Consider the following 20,510-nt stretch of genomic DNA (forward strand, 5'->3'; position numbering starts at 1 on the left):
TCAGAGGTGATTTTTCTGTACTAGCTGTTTCCTTGCTCCTCCTTTTGATGCTTGTGATAAAAACTGAAGTTGTGGCAAAGCAGGCAATTTTGGTCTTGTTCATTTAAAGAACAACAATATTCAGCTTTTTAATGAAAAAATGACTAGGAATTCTACACATTGTAGGGTAAGCAGTGATCTTAATTTGGATAACTAAGTTAAATTTTTAGTACGAGTCTCTCTCAAGTCACATACTTTTTGTTGTGGCATGGGGGCGCTGTCAAAAAAAATACAAGGAAAATCCTCAGTGTTAGGGTCTGTGATCCAGTCACCTTCTGATTTCTCTAAACAGTAAGAACAACACTGCTATAATTCATGCAGCTTTGTTTTCACTTTAAATATACGGCATTTTCCATCACTAGCATGGTTAATCATTTTGCATGTATTTTTCAGTGCCATGACTTTGTAAGGTTGGAAAGTATTATCTAATTTTACAAGAGATAACTGAGACACCAGAACCACTTCTTGCTAGTGCTAGAAACTGTGTGATTTCATGCTGCCTCTAAGCACGTCCTTCACGTATTAGATCAGTTAGCCCATTTAACACTGGAAAGGCTTTGTGCACGGAAGTCTCTATGCTGTTTCTACTACAGAATTCAAGAATTCAAGGAGGACGTAAAACACGCTGTTCAAGTATAACAAAACTAACTGGAAGTTTCCCTCCTGACCTACTATAGAGGGTTTTTCAACTTCTGTTTTAAAGACCATTTCTAGTGAGTCTACAAAAGGGGGGGTTAAAAAAAAAAAAAGGAAAGTGTTCTTAGTTATGTTGTTCTTACTTATAGTAATCTCTCTATGTGACATTCTAAGTGGGTTCCAGCCTCCCATGGAAAATTCTTAGAGTCCTGTAACTGAAACGTTGAAATCACACCGCACGTTACAGATGCTCTTTAATGTACCAGCACGTATATCAACATTCTGCTAGTACATATGAGGATGGTATGCAAAAAGAAAGTAAAGGATTTAGCCAAACCTTTTTTTAAATCCTGCATAGTTCCAGCAGACTTCCTTGGCTGCAATGTAGTATCTCCTCTCATTCCCTCTGCTACGCAGGTAATGTTCAGCAATGCTCTCTGGGTTACGTTGCTCTTTGATATTCACTTTTGGGTCTGTCATGTACGGGTCATCAAAGGTCACATAATGGTATTCATATTCACCACCTGATGTATCCTCAGTGTAATATTCTCCTGAAAAATATTCGTAGTCTCCATTTCCATGGGGAAGACCAATCACAATGGATGGCTTAAACTGCCGTGGCGAGAGCGTGTGATTTGGCATCCCTCCATGGCTGGCCTCACTGGGTGCCTCTGTGGTGTTAGTGCAGCACAGCAGTGTTGTGTGGTTGGCCTCAATCGGAAACAACGCGCGGCCAAACTCTGCAGTAGGTTTGGTGAATTTCTGGGATTTTTTACTCCTTGGGCTCAACAAGTGAGCAGTTTTTGGGTATTCCTGTTTTTTCCTTCGGATCCTGATGAGGGTTCCAGATGAACTCAAAGTATCATTCTTGTTTCCCCGCTTTCCTTTCAGAGTTGGGTGCAGGTGGCTGCCTTTGCGCTTTCCTCCCATTAGACCTGAAAACCCTTCATCCTTCTTCATATGCTTATTTAGGAATAATGTACCATTTCTGCCACCATGACGGAATTTACCACTAACAGACTTATCTAAGTTTGCCCCTAATCTCAGACTCTCCTTTGCAGACACCAAATTCCATTCCTCATTTGTCATTTTGGATGAATACTTCACGGTCCTGGGCAATGATGCTTCCAGTAAGTTCTTCACTAGTGCAGGGCTGGAATTAGGTCTTACATTGCCCAAAGTATGATCTAAAGAAAAAGTATCTGCTTGTTTGTCTTTCGATAATTCGAGTTCAGAGAGGCTGGATGCATTAGCCTCATCTCCTTCTACAAAGGCATCCACTTCAAGTGTCAAATTAACTGCTTGCATAGCATTTCCCACCTTAATTTCCTCCTCTTCCAGTTCATCATCATAATCATTTGGAAGCTGTCCATCTCCCACAAGAGTTATATTGGTGGTGTTCTCCGCATGATGCATGGAATGAGGTGCACTTGTCTTGTCAGAAAATGAGACATTTTTATTTCTTACATGATTTAGAAGGGCATTCATCTTTTGCACAGAGTAAAACTTAATAGCCAGTGAGCTTCGCTTTTTCCTTTTACTATTAATGCTGTCATTTCCTTTCCCCGTGCTTTCTGTTTGATATTCTTCTGAAAAAAAAATACTGTCCTTTCCATTAGTCAAAGGCTCTTCTGCAACTTTCATTTGGGCTTCCCCATTGCTCAGCAAGTGTTCAGCTGCAGACATGTTACTGTGATCTATTGCATAACTAATTTGGCTTCTATTCTCAAATACTAAGTCAGGCTTTCCATCACTCGTGCTAGCTAAAAATAAATCCTTTTCTGCTGTCACTGATGTGTAATTTGACTGGAATGTTTCAGCCTCAACTTGGGGAAGAGGAGTGGTATGAATTTCTAAGAACTTTGTGGATTCATTGGTGTTTATAACTTTCAGACCTGAGTCAACAGCCACCTTAGAACTTGCAGCAGCGTCTTCATACTGTTCCCAGGCCAGTGCTGTGAGGTTTTGTGTTTCTTCATTTTCTTTTGACTTCCTTGAGCTTCGGATGGAGTACATAGCAGCCAGCTCTTCCTGGTAATCATCTTCAAAATCATCTGTCTCTGCTTCTTCTCCCACACTTTCTTCAGCTGAGGTGGAAACAGCCTTTTTATCAGTCTTGGTGTATGTGACATCCACAACTTCAAACGAACAATCATCCTCATATTCACATCTGGCATCTCTGAATCTCAGCCTCATGCCGTAACTCTTTTCTGGGGCACCCCAGGATGCTAAAAGCCAAGTGCCTGCAAACAAAATAAAAAAATGTTTTTCTAATATGCAGTATTTATTGGAGCGGATATTGCCTGTTGTATAAATGGTCAGGGCAAGTTGCTGGGTTTGTTTCTACAGCAATTGTTATAGCAGAGTGCTAATCCTCAGCTGGGATTCCTATGAGCTCCACTGCAGTGAAAAATAATCAATAAATGTAAATAAACAATAGCAAATAAATAAGAGTTGGAGATCTCCAATGATTAAGGTGCACCTAGGATCTGAGTCCAAACATATCTCATGAAAAAGAAGGAAATAAATTGTATAAAGAATCCTATGTTTACAGCTAGATCTAAGATTTTGATCTTTTGAGATAAAATTTTAATTTTGAGCTGTCTTTTGTGTTACGTATATTGCCACACACAAGGAATTCCAAACAAAACAAACACTTTGAGAAAACATACACAAACCTTTGACAAACACAGCATTTTAAAAGCTTTTGAATGCATAAAGGATGGATGATCTTCAAAAAAATGAAGTAACTCGAATTTCTACTATGGACATAAAATATTAAGCTGCCAATCCGAGCATCTAAATGACTAGGTTTTGGAGGAATTATTAAAACTGTCAAGTTAGAAGATAAACTCCTCTATTTGAAACCAGGATATGCAGAGAACAAAATACAAATCTGATTCCTTAAACAGCATTAGATCAAGTTCTTTGCTTGTTGCAGCTTGTTTTTGGAACTAGCAGAAGTGACAGAAGACAGAATGATGTAGTGTATTGGGTTTATGTGGCAAGGGTTTGGTAGCAGGGGGCTTCAGGGGTAGCCTCTGTGAGAAGAATTCAGAAGCTGCCCCATGTTAGACCAGAACCAGCTCCAGACAGTTCCAAAGGGACCTGCTGCTGGCCAGAACCGAGCCAATAACCACTGTTGGTTTGTGCCTCTGTGAGAGCAGATTAAAGACAGGGAAAAAAACTGCTGCACAACAGCAGCTGGGAGAGAGAAATGAGAACCAGCCCTGCAGCCCCTGCAACCAGTTGCAGCCCTGCAACTGGTGAAATCACAGCAATTCTGATGAAGTTATTATAATCCCCCAGACTTGAACAATAAAATAAAAAAAAAAATTCTTAACATACAATGCATTTTTAACTGATAAGGTCTTAAGATTGTGAGATCACCGAAAACAAGCTTAGAGGACAAAAAGAATCAGTTATTCAAACATACAAAAGAGCTAAAAAAAAAAAACCACTGATATTTTAAATAAAGATACCTAAACCCTGTGGGATTTTAAGGTGATCACTGGACAGTCTTCAATGAGGAATGCATTTCTCTCCTTTCATAGGTAATTCCTTAGGTGTGGACTACATGGGTTGTAATACCATTTTTTTTCAAGATCTGGTATTAATTCTAGTTAGACATTGAGATTGATACTAATGAACTAGTTAGTGATCTGATTCAGGCTGGCAGACTCTACTGCTGCTAAATGACCACAAGCCTAGAGGTAATACATAGCCACTTTGTTCAATAACGACCAGCGTAATTTGACAATCTTGGCTCATTTTAGGCTACTTTGGATGGACAAGCTGGGAATTATGCAGTGGACTTGATATTGGACTGTTTGCACGGACAGTCTTAAAATGCCTTAAAACAACTGTTGCTAACCCTAATTCTAATTGTGAAGTGAAAGAAAAACAACAAGAAACAAACACAAACAACCTCTATGCTATGTGCTAAGCCAACAAAACTGTATACGTAACAGTAGCACTGGGGAATGATTCAAGATTTTATGCTGCTGTGTTTATCTGAAAAGCTTTTCAATTTGGGTAAATCTTTACAGACTAGAGAATATAATAGTATCTTAGAGGAGCTGTCAAATAAACACTGCAGTCTTGCCACTTACCAACATTGTCCATTTCCACTGTGACTGATTCTCCACTCATTGGGAAAATGTTCAACACATCTTCGTATTTTCCTTTATACAGGAAAGCATGCCCAGAAAGACGCACAGAGACAATGTCATCATGAGTGCCAACACTGGAGAAATGCCACTGAACCACGTTACCTTGGCAAAATCCAAGGATTTCACTGCTGTCAGACACGTAGCCATTTATTGCTAAAATGAAAGCAAAATAGAAGCGGTCTCAATATTTTCATGCCTCACCAATATTAAAACTAAAGAACAAGACTTTTAAAGTTCTTCAATGTCAATCCACAGAACGGGACTCATATTTACACTCAAAGAGAGACTGGCACAGGGCTGAAACCCCAATAGCCTTGATGGAGATTCCAGCTCTGGAAACAGCATCTCCAAATCAGCAGAGAGCTGCATCAAAATTGAATAACTTTTGCCTTTGCTTTGGTTTGAAAGCCAGCCCAGTGCTGGCCACAGAATTCCCTGATTGCACTACATTTCTGAACAATCAATCACTGAATGCTCAGGCTCACATGAGCTTTCATAATCTTCAGCTTGATATCCCACTCACTGTGCATTATGTTCGAGTTATAGAACTTGGGGTCATCCCTTTTAACACTGGCAGGGTTGCTACAATAGTCCTTGATGTTATCTTCTATGTACCAGCTCTTATTTTCATCAAACACAGCAAACATTGCATGCTGCTCCCCATCTGCCTTTTTCTGAAAGACAACCAACAGAGCACAATTACATTTTATGAGCAGAGACATTCTTCTTTACTATGTAAACAACGTAAGCTTCAACAGAGTTGTGGTAAGTGTGATTCAAGGGCTAAATGAAAGGAAGTAGAGGGTCAGGACTCCAGGATGACAGTGCAGCAACCAGCCTGAGGTGGAGCACTGAGCAAGCCACTAGCACTACTTACATGCAGATGGTATGCAACAGGGCACTTTGTAAAAGGACCAGCCTTCTGGTTTGACCTGAGCACAAGCTTTTGACATTTTTTTCTCCAAAGCAATGCTCCAGTCTTTGTCAGCAAGATTTCAATGGATGGCAAATAGAGAACCACTCTCCCAAAACTCTCCCATCCTGTCGCATTGCTCTAGATTTAGTGATGCCTGAGATTGTAACGGATGTAACTCAATAGGGTCTGACAGACAAGAACCAGCTCAGATCTGAATGTCTTTAGAGTGTGAAGGCATACCAGCAGCAGGAAAAATTAGCATCAAGTCTAGGACCAGACTTGCAAATCAGGCTGACTTCTTGTTGAAATGCTGCTCTAAGAAAATTAGAATATAATTCCTCCACAACTGTGGATGATTACTACGTCTTCAAGTCATTTCTTCAAAAAAATATTAGTTTGATTGCTCTTCACGAGACATTTCTCTAAATCAAAGAAAAAACAAATTTCACTGTACATAAATTAATAAGCAAAATCTCTCCAAAAGGTTGCCAGACACGTTACCTGCACACCCTTCTGAGTCAGTGCTTCACTTTTGCAGATTAGAAGTGGGCCAATCAGTCCAGATGCTATATCTCTCTCAATATCTACAGCACTATGATACAGCCTTGTAATACACTGTGCATCCCGTGCAGTGGGTTGATCTGTTTTAGCAATTTGCCATTCATAAGTGTAGGTCTTCCCTGGTTGAATTCCTTTACTCTGGGTGTCATTGCCTAAGGAAAAAATAAAGAGGGAAAACAATAATGATACAAACTTAGAGACAGATCTTTATATAGCATCAGGTTGCACCTTTTAATGAAATTGGTGTAGTTATACCATTTCAAGCTACCTCTGAGGTAAGTTCAGCATGAGCTTTTGTCTCTCTCTAAAATCACAAGCAAGAAGAGAAAATTAAGACACCAAAAAAAGGGCAGTTGTTTATGTTTTGCACACACTACCCTGGTTTCTCTATAAAGCAATGTAACAGGTCAGCAAAAGCAGAGCATAGAATTCAGGTCTCCTAGACATGCATTCCTATCTACAGCATCTCTTTCAAAGCAATGAAACCCTCCACAACAGTAAGTGGTATGTAAAACATGACCCACAAATTTCTTACTTGTGGGATCCAGAGGATAATTTGCTCCTTCTGCATTCTTTGAAAGTGTCACTCCATGGAAGTAAATACTGTAGGGTCGACTGGCCTTATTTTTGAATACAATCTGCATTGACAGACAAAACAAAAAAGACAAAAATAATTCAGTACTCCACAAATCTGTGTCTGAACATATAACCAAAAGATTCAACTACAGTAGAATTTGCCTGGTTTCAGCTCTGGAAGAGCTGGAAAGGCACATGGATACCTTAAATATTGTCTAACATTATAAATCCAGTGTCTAAAGGCTGCTGGTACCTGTCGTGATCCCACTGATTCTGGGCTTTGTGGAGTCCATTAAGTGAAATTCAGCTTCTTACACATACTTTCTAGAAAACTTAAAAAGAACATTTGTTCTTCCAGCTTTTAGGTACATACTGCTTCAAGAAATATGTGAAGTTATTGACTGAAATTCTTAATAACCTTCAGTATGAGAGAAGTCTGAATTAAAAGCCTATCTTTTCCCAGACTCCAAGACCCAAAGGGGAGGTGAGCAGAAAAGATAAGATGTCCTATCTACTTGTGATAAAACCAGGGAAAAAAAGGAAGAAACACTGTGCTAAATTCAGATTCAGAATCATGGTAGCAACGAAAGGCCATGAAACCTTGTGATGTATCACTAAGTGACAACCAAAAGGCAAGTGGATGTGATATTGCAAAGCAGCAGCACAAGCCTGCGATGCTTTGTAGTTTCATTTGATAACTCAATGAAAGAATATTTAACTATGAAAACTTCGTAACATTGTCTAAAACAGCCAGAAAAAAAAACAAAAACACAAGGAGTGAGCATATCATTAATTCAGCCTCAGATCTAAATTTCCCCAGAAGTCCAACAGGGTCTAACTTTTTTCATTTTGGACCACTGTCAATATACAAACATACTTCACAAAAAGCGTAAATGAATAGTGTTTGTAAAATAAAGCACAATCATGGAAATTATAGACAGAATGTTGAAAAATTTAACCTAAACACCGTCACTCATCATTATACCTTTTAATAAGGCCAATATTTATAACACTAGCTATATGATTTGTCAAAAAAAATAATCAAACTAGTTCTCATGTAACTCTGCCCAATAGAAAAATTATGCTATAGTATATATCTCTGAATTTATGTTACTTACTTTAACTTTGTCATTGAGTTGAGCTCTTATAGTTGGGCCCAAGATCCCAGTTTCCTTGGGACGAGGGTTTTCCAGACGTTTGGTGAAGGTGCCATCAGTATACTGCCTAAAAATAGCCTTTTTATACTTTTTACCTATGAGATTTGAGAAGTTGTCCAAGTGCTGTGCTTTATAGTGTCTAAAAAATAAAGGAAAAGACAAACTGATCAACAAAATTTGAATAGTGGAATCTGCTAGAATACAGAACTCGCACTGGATAAACTTGTAGAAATCTCACTACTTGAAAAAAAAAAATCCAACCTCCTAAACTAACCAAACAGTCCTCATCCCACGTTTTAAACTAAATTAGGTAAGAAGCTTGGAACATGACTTGTGTTTTAGGACCATATGTGACCAGTCAGTATCAGAGTTTTCATTGTGTTTAATAGAGTATACATGCAAGAAAGAAATTCAAGTAGCAGCTACATTTCAAGGTAAATCAGCAGAAATTGCTGTTCTCTTAAAAAGGCATAGTCAAGCATAGGAAAAACAAACACTTTGTTTACAGTAGCAAAGACTCCAGGAGAGACAGGAACAGTGCTAAAATAACCTTATATACCTATCAAGCACCATACAATAGCATTATACCCAATTTTAAAAATGTTGAGAATTCTAATATTGAACAAAACTAGGATAAATACTAAGTAATGCAGAGTAACGTATTTGCCCTCGTCATTTGCCCTTCAAAAAGGGTTCCTGAACAGGGATGAATGCTGAAATTCTGAATAAAAGAAGAAAAATTGGAGCACTGAGGTAGTTAATCGATGCCATGTAACTAGCAAAGAAAGAGATATAAAATGAGACAAGTTTGCCCCCACACAAGTGCAAGTGAGAAGGGAAGCAAACGATACCAAAGAAGAAGGTATACTTAGAGTTATGCCAAAAACATGTTTCTAAGGAGTTATATGAAACTGTAACTCCACGCAGGATAAGGAAGTGTCTTGATCTGCTTAAATCCTTACAGGTTCTTACAAACATCAGCTTGTAACATCAGCACTGCTACAGCAGTGAGGAACTGGCAGAGCACCTGTCTGACCTACAGTGCACTGGCAACACTGTGCGCTATGACCTCATGTTTGTTAAAGAATTCTTTCTATTTCTTAAGTTGAACGAAATAGCCTAATATGTGTATTTATTGTGGCTTATTTCATCTACTTTGGAGCCATTTTTATTCTGTAGAAATACTCTCTTCCTCCTCTAAGGACTGTTCCTTTCAGCAGAATTCATGTTGAAAAGCAATTTAGAAAACAGGCTCACATGCTACCTTCGGCATTTCCCAAGTCATCTGAATATTTTGAGCTCCCCATTAGCAGTAAAAGAAAGTGTTCACTTTTGAGCACCCCAGCAAAAGAAAGGCATTGACACATCAGAGAGATCACAGTGGAGGGTCACTGAGGTGTTTAGCAGGCTGGAACACATGACATACAAGGAAAATCTGGGTTTATTCAGTTATGAGAAGAAAGGGTTAAGGAGGCATCTTATTTTTATGTTTAGCTACCTAATGGAAGATTACAAAGAAAACAGAACAAGACATTTCTTCAGAGTTGCACAGTGAAGGAATGAGAGGCAATAGATGCAAGCTGCTACATGAGAAGGTCTGATTATATATAAGGAAAATCTTTTTCACTGTGAGGTTAAAAAGGTGCCCAGGCTGAGGAGTCCCCAGCCTTGAAAACTCAATGAGATGCAGCCTGGTCTAATTTTGCAGTTGGAAATAACTGATGTTGGCACTGCTTTGAGTACAATTTCAGGTGAGACAACCCCCAGAGGTCATCTCCAACCTGAATTATTCTGTGATTTCGTATTAACATTCTCTATTATGTTGACAAAATATTATTTTACCTGTCAAGGCTGTCTGGAATATTTGGGGCATAATCCCAAGTGACTTCTTCTGCAGCAATGAAATATTCCCAGCTCTTGACCATACGGCGCTCTTTATAGGAGAGACGACTCCTCTTCGCCTCTTTGTCCCCACAGTCTCTTATGGTGAGGTAGCCATGCATTCCAGCTAATTGAAAAGAAAGAGTACCACAGTGATTTTTCCATTTTATGAAATCTTACCGTTTCAATTGCATTTCTCATCTCTTCAGCTAAGGCTGCCTGCACGCATTGGTCCACAACTGTCATCTTCTCAGGCTTTAAAAGGCTGCATCCACATAGGTTAAATGTAGGCTGAGAGGCCTATAAGGAATCCATATTAATCAAATTGAATACAGCAGCTCTCTCAACTAATCCTTTTTGAAAACACCAGCTGAACTGATAGAAAGCTACTTTTCCTCCTTCTCCCTTGCCCCCCTTCAAAATATATGTCTTCCAGCTCTCATAAGAGAGATTTCTCTCATTCTTTAAAACAGTTTTGATCCCTAATTATACCCACTTTCAAATGACAAGGAGCAAATAGATTTTCATTAGATTGAGTAGTCCATAGCTAAAAGCGCTCAGTTTCGCAGGAAACAGGCAGTTCCTCACTTGTTTTATAATGTTGCTCATCTGAGCAGCTCACAGACTTAGAAGCTCAAGTTCAGATTCGCTGCTGCTCTGTGATCTGCACACAGCAGTAAAGCTGCAGGTAAGAACACCTTTTAGTTCATCTTACAGTTCCAGTTCCAACAAAATGCCCTGTTCTCTGCTGGTTTCTTAGTGAAATGACAACCAGCTGAAACATGGTTACTGTACCATTGCAGAACAGAAGCTCTTTGGGACATAAAGAAGAAGAGGACAACTCTACAGTTGTCTAATAAATAGATGTTTCCTTGCCTTGCAGGTGCTTTTGGACAAGAGAAGATATCAGCCACCTTCCTTCTTCGCTCACTGTCATGTTTACTGTGGTTGATGCTCCACCCACTAGGTTAACAGTAGAAATTCGGTGATGTCTTTGCTCCATGGCCTGGCCATTGATATGAATGGAGAAAATTTCTGGCTTGGAACTCATTCCTATCAAATGCCAGCTAATGTTGTCATATGCACAAGCCTCTAAATCTGAAAGAAAAGTGAAGTGTTCAGAATATAGGCAAATGATACAAATTCCCCATGCCACACTAAGTGTAATATGAGTCTTTGCTCAAAACATTAAATAAATCTCTGATATCTGTGATTGCAATTGCAACGAGGAAGTTTCAGAACCTTGTAAATGAAACAGGTACCAGAATTCTGTAAGGTCAGTGGAAGATAGATATTTAAATCTTACGTGCAAGTGACAACCTGACATATAGTGAGATTAATAAGGAGGAAGAAAGCTAGTAGCTCTCTTTCAGAGAGCCAACCCCAACCTGTCCTTGTTTGAAAAAATGACAAGGACCCACGCTAAAGAGCGATGCTCCGTGTAGTGAAAGTAACTACCCTCTCCAGAATTTAAAAAAAAAAAAAAAAAAAAAAAAAAAACCACCTCTAAACAGTCTTTTGTATTTGCTCAATAGACTGAGATATGAATATGATAATAGACGGAGATATGAAAGTAGTTCCTTAAGAGAAGAGGAAACAGTAGCAACAAAATAGTCCTATTACTACCCTCAAGGTCTTCCCACTTAATTATCTGATTTAACAGCAACTGATTTTCCACTTACAGGAAGTTTTCCATCTGCTATGTTCCATATGCTGTAAAATCAGCAGTTTACCTAGCCAGATCACTATTTCCCCATTACCTGAGTTAAAAAATATTTTATTTTTTAAGTTAGTAATCCTGTTCTTCTTATCAGCAATATGGCATAACTTCCTTCTAGCAGCATATGTATTAAAAAAGGCTGTATCCAATTCCTCTACATTCCTGTTCTCTTGCACAAAAAAAAAAAACAAAACAACAAAAAAACACTAAACGCAATATTTAGTCTTCATTAATGTTCATTTCACATCACACAAGCTTTGGGTAGTACCTGGTAACGTTCCATTAGCATACCCATTAATTGTGTATTTGAGCGATGCTGATCTTTGCCAACTCTTGTTTTCATCAAACACACCAAACATGAGTACATACTCCCTGTCAAAAAGTTTCTGGGACCCATCCTCATTGAGGCTTCCTATGAAGAAGAAAGAAACAACAGATCTCAATTTCAAGCAGAAGTAGAGTAGTTTCCACATCAGTGTAACAGCGTTTTTGTGTATTTAATGAGCTTGCTTCATCTGTTACCATGTGCTGGCTGAGCCTGCCCAAGAACCAAAGATCTTAATAATGATCATAAAGTGATTTTACTTCTCCAATGCTTTTGGGTTTGGGTAACCATGGAACCAAAAGTCTCTAATATCCAAGGGAAGATTAAAAACATGCAATGAATTGACTCAGACAACTCTGGCAATGTGCTGCAGATATCACCTTAATGAATGGTAGAATCAAACAGCCTTCTGTCCACAATCAGACTCTGGCTTCTCTTCTGAGATTACAAGGCAAGGAGAAGAATGATGTCTGAGCTGTCTGCAGTGTGAACACTGCCTTTTCAAGCACCACAATAAGATCATCAGTTCCTTTAAAAAGCAAAAAACTTCTACGTACAAAAGAATCACAAATACTGCAGAATTGGATCAGTTATACGAAGCTATTTAGTTGAGTTTGTGATGCAGGTGAGATTTCTATCCATAAGCAGAAATAATTTTAGGCATAATTAACTGCCACACAGAACTGGTGTGATTTCACCGATTCTTTCTATAGATTGCTCAGATCAAGAACTTCAATTTGCTACTTTCAGTAAATGTACATAATTCAAGACTAAAATGTATGTTATTTGGACTGCCGGAACTAAAAATTTGGGAGCTTGCAGATTATTCTACTTCAGAGGAAGCACCTGCAGTGGAAACAGCTATCTTTATATAATTCTTTCCTTTTTATGAGGCTACAAACTCCTGTATTCTTGCAAAGAAGAAGTCTCGGATCAACAGAGGAATTTATCTGCTTGTCATGCAAAGAATATTCAGTCAATGTATTAACTCAAAAGTCCCCTTTTATAACCTTCCCACATTACACAACCTATGATGCTCATAATGTGTCAGACTGTGGTGGGTTAACCCCAGTCAGCAGCCAGGCACCCACACAGCTGCTTGCTCACTCCCTGCCCATCCCCTGCAGCAGGATGGGAGAACAGGAAGAAGAATAAAAAAAACTTGTAGGTCAAGACAGAGGTAGTTTAGGGAAAAAGGAAAAAATGAACAAACAAGTGACACAAAAAAAATCACTCACCAGTTCCCATAGGCAGACCAATGCCCAGCCAGTCTGAGCAAAATTCACCTTGGAAGCCAATCCCACCTCCACCCACCACTTCTTCGTCCTCTACCTCCATTTTTTATTGCAGAGCATGATGTTACATGGTAGGGAACATCCCTTTTGCCAATTTGGATCAGCTCGTCAGCTGTGTCCCCTCCCAAACGCTTGCCTACCCCAAGTCAGGTTGTTAGATAGGGCAAAACTGGGAAAAGAAAAAGTCTTGATGCTGTGCAGATGTGCAGGACCAGCACAAAGCTGCACCAGGGGAGGGTCAGACTGGACATTATGAAAAATTACTTCACTGTGAGGGTGGTCAAACACAGAAGCTTCCTAGGAAGGTGGCAGATGCCCATGCCTGTCAGCGTTCAAGAGGCATTTGGACAATGCTGTTGATAATGTACTTCAACTTTTAGTTAGCAGTCAGTCAGGTGGACTAAGTGATCTTTGTAGGTCCCTTCCAACTAAGTATTGTGTTGTATTCTAATACTAAAAGCACCAATTCTCAATGAATAAATAAATAAATAAAACTTCAGGAGGATCACGGTTAGTACTAGTGACACTCCTTTTCAGTAATAATGAGTAGGCAAGCTCTGCATTTGAACAGATGTCTGTCAGTGAGAAGAGAGCCCTTGTATAATCTTTTCTTTGTACAGGAAAGGGTCAAGATCCAAGTCCATGCAGTCTGCAGTCTATACAACATGTTTGACTTGAACTGCAGGGAAAGATGATCAGAAACTCACAAAACTTTTACTAAAAAAAGAATATCTAACAGAAAAATCTATGATTTAAAGGACCACCAAGTAGGTTAAGTAGCTTACAGAGTGTTAGGCTGTTTCAGACTTCCCTCAAATCAGTGACACGTACCTAGTGGTTACTTACATGTCCTACAAGACACCAGTTTGTATTAGTGAAGATAGAAGGCAGAGAAACTGCTGAGAGACAAACTGTGATCACATGCATAAGCAATTTTCAAGGACTTGTAATCTGCTCAAATATGGCCATATTTTCAAATGACTAGCAAAAGATGCTGCTCTGTGATTTCAAATCCTTTTACAAAACAGAGTGCTAGGGCTTTTTGATCAGAGAGTCTTTAAAAGGCATGAATAAAACAATGATTATTTCTGTCCCTTATTCTCCAGAATGGTTAAACTATTTCAAATGAAGCTTTAAAAGAAAAGTATTTATTCTAAGACAGGAATTTGGGGATCAGATATTTATTGGCTAAAACTGAACTATACAATCTGAACTGAAAACACAATCAATACAAGCAAATATTTCCACTAATAGCACTATAATCGTACAATTATAGGATGAATCTGCAAAAAACTGATATGTAAAAACTTCAATGTCTGAAAGAAGGATGCTGAAAACCATTTCCTTTACACTACATGTAAAAAAGAAAAATAATATATCTTGCCTCATTAACATACAACCATAATGTTATTAAAAAATAAGCCTACGTTACCTTACAGTAGTCAAAGCATTTCATTACCTTTCTTGCAGATAAGCAGTGCTCCAATCAGACCAGAGTTAAAATCCATTGTCACATTCTCATGAGAATAATAAGCGTAAGAAAGACATGGAAGGTCAGCTTCTCTTGGACCAACTTCTTCTGTTATATCCCACACATATGTGTAGACCTGGCCTGGAAGCACAGCATCATCTTGTTTTTCTACAGATGATGTCCTGTCGTCATACAGGGAGCCTGCCAAGAAAAGCCAGTAGGGTCACATGAAGATAAAGAATAATTAAAGCATGAGGTAATTAAAGCTCATACAATCAATTCCAAAAGTCTGATTTCTTTCTTGCCTTTATGATGGTTCATATACATAGGAATGACTCATGGTTCTATTCACATTGTGGAGAGTAGCATAGGGAAGAGTACCTATTCAATTCTTCTGTTTCTTACAAATTTAAAATTTTCTAGGACTTTTTTTCACTGCCAAAAGGTGGGGCTCTTCAATGGTCTGACCAGGGTTAGGATGGCATGAAGCTGTCTCTGCTCACTTATCCTTTGTGGATGTATTTGTGGACGAATACTACCCATTTTGTCATCTTTCTAATCAACTCTAATAAAGCCATCATGCAGGCTAGCACTGGCTTGCTGCTTTAGACTTTCTGTGCACTGGATATCAGTAATCTCTCATATCTACGCCTACAGTACCCCCCTCCCCAATATGATATGACAAAAGGGAGTCAGAGAACGAAAATTCTAGGTGCAAAAGACATATTGATAGCATAGTCAAACTGAGTTACCTATCACACTCAATAACATATTTTGTCCAACCCCATGAGATGAAGGCAAAACTCCTTTTGCAGTCATATAATAAATAAAGCCTTGAATAAATTTGAAAACTGCAGGTTAGAGCTCTGGTTCAGCACCTAGGGCAAGGCAATCCAAGAAACACAGTCAGTCACTCAAACTCACTGTGTTAGTGCTGACATTTAACTGTCAGCTTGTAGACTAGCAAAAAGAGATCATAAACTGCATCAATAAGTTTACGTTTCCTAAAATAAATCGTTTTGCAATTACAGGATGAATCGTCTCTGAAAACTTTGTGGGTCTTCACTCCAAACAGTATGCGAGGGAGCAAGATAATGTTCTGAGTTTCACTTGCTTCACATACAGCTAACCACCTACTCGATTCAAAGGTCAAAAGCTGTCAGATCCCCATGTATGTACAAATCCATTCATGGACTATTTGCTTTCTCAGTGTTTGCTTCTGCAATTCTAGATCAGTATTGTTCCAAAAAGCTTTTAAAGTTCACAATTCTTTTCTCTTCCTCCTCCTTCATCAAAACCTGCTCCAGGAAGGAAAGTCCAGAAGACCTAAAGAAACTCTAGCCTCAACACTTTCCTGGGCCACCCTCTTCCTTGCCAGAATATCCACAGCTAGAGCTCTTTGAGAAGTAGTATCCCTGACTACCCCTTAAATTGTCCTAACATTAAATTCCATTCTACTTTTTATTTGGTTATTAGATGAAGGTAAATGGCCAGACAGCATGAAGTTGAGCGATAAAAAGCTAGTTCTGCCCAAATGGGGTTCAGTCGTTGTACTCTGGAAAACCATTGGACTATATCAGTGTTATCTAAACATGTACGTTCAGGTTCTGCTGGAAAATACAGCCCACTGCCCTTCAACTCCCTTTGCTTCCTCAGGTTCCTGAGGAGCAAAAAGTATTAGCACACAGACAGGGGAGCTGGTCGGGAGAATGTACGTGTCAGAAGACACTCATATTCCTAGTATTATACCGATGAACAAGGAGCTAACTGAGTGTGAAGTTTTAATCCACGATCAACATATATTTGTGTTACACATAACCCCAAACATTGGTCTGGGACCCTTTCTATATTTCATGCAATAGTCTACAAGAAGAAAACATGGATCTTTTATAGCATTTACCTTCTGCCTTTTTATTGTAAACTAAGCCCTGGGGATGAATACTGACCGGCTTGTCAGCCATATTCTTAAAGTGAACTACTAAAGTATCTCCGACTTCAGCACGCAGAGTTGGTCCGAGAAGTCCTGTAGATATTCAAGATAAAAAAAGAGGAAGCTGTGAGCAAAACAGTCTGTTTAGAGAAAGGAAGAGTTCTTCTCCAGCAGAGAATGTGACCTCTGCTAAAGTACAAGTTGCACAAAATATAGACGGGAATATAATACCACTGCAATGCACATTTACCCATAAAAAGGGACATGGGAGGTGTAAAACATGCAGTTCAAAGTCAGTAATGTTATAAATTGTGTATCTGGAAACTAACACTTAAAGAAAATGCTATTTTCCAGGTACAGAGTATTTATCAAAAGGTTCACGTTGAGGATCATTGGGAATTTCTAGGGATCTTTCACATACAATTCAATCACAAAGTTTCAGGAAGGCAGATTAAGAGTTTAGAAAGGCATTCAAACATTTAAGTAGCACTCTCAATGCCATAAGTCACAGGACAAAAAGATCCAAACACGTAATCCAACGAAATAATTGGTTTCATATTGCAATTTCTTTACGCATAGCCTGCAACAGGTTTTAAGAGGGGCTTATATCCCTTCTTAAAAGGGATCACTAAGGCAACCTTTGGACTGTTACTCTTTTCTTGTAAACCATTTTGTAAGTTTCTTCCTCTGTAAAGAAAAAGCACTTTCAGAAAGTACAGGAGAACACACATCTGGGAAGAATCGGATCATAGACTAGACCTTTCAGGCTGACTTGTAACAATTTGATATCACCAACCTCACATTTACTTTGAAATCTAGATGGTTTTAACCATCTAGAAGTTATTTTATTCCTTAATATGAAGCACAGATAGACTATATAAGTACCCTGCATAAGTATCAGAATACAAGTACAATGCTCATGTATGGCATAAGTACAAGAATTTGCTTCCATCCATTTAAAGTGTCTTCAAGCAGTAGTGGACAGTAAAGGCAAGGGGATATTTTTTCACACCTGACTTCATAGTTTGTCTCTTCCTTTCCAGTGATCTATCAGAAACATATTTAGTCTCAGACCTTAGGCTAATTCCACATGAATTTATTGGTGTCATCGCTGTGACTGTGCCATGCAATTCTAAATGTGTATGGCAGGTTTCATCTGATGCTGAAAATGAAGGGAACAGCTCTGTACCATGCAATTTATTTGCAGATAGCACTGAGCCCTAGCCTCTGAAAAATCCAGCTTCTCAATGGCCTTTCAAAGCCTAGTGCACTGTAGATAGAGACCTCATCCCCTGTGTCTATTTGGTTAAATGTGCAAGAACAAGCTTGCTTAGCAGGTTACTGGCTTTAAGACCAACAAACAAAAATACTTCAGAACTTTTCTTTCCTGTTTACCTGCAGACTTATTTGCTGGCTTTTCTTTTTTAAAATCCACTTCATATTCTCTGTAAGAAATTTTCTTAAACACAGGATCGGAATGTGCCAATCTGAAATCAGAAGAATTGCAAAAAAAATATTAAAAGGACAGATTCTCAGAGATGTCGGTGCTTTTTAACAGATATTTCAGGAAATAAATTCTGGAATTGCATTTAAACACACATTTTGCTGAAGGCAAGTCACATGGTTTAACACTTTTTACTGTCTTCCCTTCTCCCTCTTACTCTATTGTCTCTGTGACATTCTTGAGCTAGGCCATTTCATACATATTAAATGTACAATTACAGTACCCAGCACAGTTTATCCCTGATTCTGCTTGCGGTTTCTATAGTCCTTTTCATTCTGTGATGAAGATATCTTTGTTTCCTCCATTTAAGAGAAGATGTCCTGACCATATTTACCTAGAAAGCATCTGACAAAACATTGTGAGACAACTGTATTTCTCTTTAGTGAGTTCCTTGCTTAAACTTTAAGACTTACCACGATGATTGCGTAACAGCATAAACAGCAAGCACCTGTAGTAGCTATGACCTCTAAGACAAACATAAAACTGTTCCCTGAAAACAACTAAGAAGCTCACAGAAAGCCAAAAAACCTGCTTTCTGGGATACCTGACAATTCTTCCAAATCTTGTTACATAAATGAAATACACACCCAGTAGACCACACACTGTTTTCTCAGCAAATGTTGAAGCAAGCAGAAAGAAACCAGCACACAACGTTTCCGGAATGAAATGAAATGAGGGCTGAAGGGAGAATAATCTGTACTTAGTTTCGTATATAAGGGCCGATTTCCTAGTATGCACAGTGACTGGATCCAACAGTACTTCCACTTACTATTTTTGTAACGCTCTTTCAGTTAAGCAAGGCACGTTTGATAGTGGGAAGCTGGGGGGTTTCTCATGCACAGAGAAGCTGAGCAGAGATAATCAAGTGAACTTGCTTCAATGGCATTCAGCATCCAGAAGGGGGAGATCTATTTTTGTAAAGATCTTTTGTAAATACCTCTGCAACACTCTTTCAACTAGTCAGGCAGAAGCAGTCCATGCCTCAATTCATTCTGTTCTCTTTGAAGTCACCAATAAAACTTAACTTCACCCTTAAGGAGAAGGGCACGATGCATCTTCATTGACAGGTACTGCCCGAATGTGGCAATGTTCAATAGAATATGCACGTAAGACTATGGGGTGGAGGAGGAAACTTCCTAATGCCCATTGTATTGCTAAAAGGAACACTTCACAAATCTCAGACTATGCAACTAAGTCTAGTTACATAACTTTCAGCAATGGCATTAGCAATACTGCATGCACAAATAATACATTTGCATTCTGCTTTGAAGTATCTTATAAATATCACTCAGTCACGGTAATTGTTAAACCTATACAAAGATAAAAAGACTGATGCTGAAGAAAAGTATCCTTAGCCTGAATGACTGGAAAATTAAGGAAACAGTTCAGGAATAATCCATTTTCTTTTCAGCCTCTCCAATTATTTAGAACTCCAAAAAGTAAACTATCAGATTCTTACTCTGTATTTACACATTCAGTTCCTATTGAAATCAGAACAAGTTAGATGCCTTTGGGATTCAAGCCATTAGCCCTTCCTCAGTAAGTATCTTTGTGGAGTTATGTTTGTTTTTTTTTTTTTTTTTTTTTTTTTTTAATTTAAATATTTCTAAAAGTTCTACAAAGTTCATTAAAGCCATGCAGTATGTAACCTACTGTAAACACGTATGTGAGATATCTCAATAGGCTCTGCTCATGAAAAACTCTTACCTAATTACAGAGTAAAAACCTCAAACTCAGGTTTGAGATAGTTACTGAATCTCTACTGCATGAAAACAATCTATCCAAAACGTGACCTTTAATGAAATAGTAGTTGATGCTTATATTGATGCATTCAGTGCAGATGATATTGAAGTTCTAAATACTAAATCCACATGACCAGGTCAACAGTTAAAGGGTATTTGGCTTCATATTCCTACGTTTAAAACCTGTATTCTTCTGTCCTGCCAGTTTGACGTTATGGTCACAGCGGCTGTATTAAACTTTCAAGGAGAAGTTTTAGAAAACACAGAAACTTTGTTTGAATTAGTTTTGAAAAAAGAACACGTAGAAAATTGAAAACTGAATTGGAAGTGTCCTTGCCACAGCATGCAGAAATCCAATACACATTTAAAAATAATAAAAAATCCCAGACTAAACCAAAATAAAGAAAACAAGTCATTCACTGATATATAAAAAAATGCTGTAATATCCAAATATATCCTTCAATGTAGGACAATACAGAAATAGTAATCTCAGTAATTTGTACCATTTCATTCCACTTCATGATGAAAAGCTATGTATTTTGACTATAGTAAACCCAGTATAAGAACCAAGCCTAATTTAAACAG

The 20,510-nt window shown here is 38.4% G+C and overlaps 1 protein-coding gene across 2 annotated transcripts in view; it reads right to left on the minus strand.

The window, feature by feature from the left end:
* F5 (coagulation factor V) overlaps positions 1 to 20,510 on the minus strand; it is a 34,989-nt gene that overhangs the window by 12,808 nt on the left and 1,671 nt on the right. The window contains exons 2-13 of one of the 2 annotated variants that reach the window (XM_040570232.1): positions 18,075 to 18,166; positions 16,650 to 16,772; positions 14,738 to 14,950; positions 11,927 to 12,070; positions 10,815 to 11,036; positions 9,900 to 10,065; positions 8,019 to 8,196; positions 6,860 to 6,962; positions 6,265 to 6,476; positions 5,371 to 5,521; positions 4,788 to 5,000; positions 1,013 to 2,918 (exon numbers count right to left, since the gene is read on the minus strand). In XM_040570232.1, coding sequence (XP_040426166.1) covers positions 1,013 to 2,918; positions 4,788 to 5,000; positions 5,371 to 5,521; positions 6,265 to 6,476; positions 6,860 to 6,962; positions 8,019 to 8,196; positions 9,900 to 10,065; positions 10,815 to 11,036; positions 11,927 to 12,070; positions 14,738 to 14,950; positions 16,650 to 16,772; positions 18,075 to 18,166 — 3,723 coding nt within the window. Of the gene's footprint in view, positions 1 to 1,012; positions 2,919 to 4,787; positions 5,001 to 5,370; positions 5,522 to 6,264; positions 6,477 to 6,859; positions 6,963 to 8,018; positions 8,197 to 9,899; positions 10,066 to 10,814; positions 11,037 to 11,926; positions 12,071 to 14,737; positions 14,951 to 16,649; positions 16,773 to 18,074; positions 18,167 to 20,510 lie in introns of those variants that run through there. The other variant, XM_040570238.1, reaches the window with a different exon arrangement.

The sequence above is a fragment of the Cygnus olor genome, chromosome 1 (assembly GCF_009769625.2).
Source record: "Cygnus olor isolate bCygOlo1 chromosome 1, bCygOlo1.pri.v2, whole genome shotgun sequence".
Taxonomy (NCBI): domain Eukaryota; kingdom Metazoa; phylum Chordata; class Aves; order Anseriformes; family Anatidae; genus Cygnus; species Cygnus olor.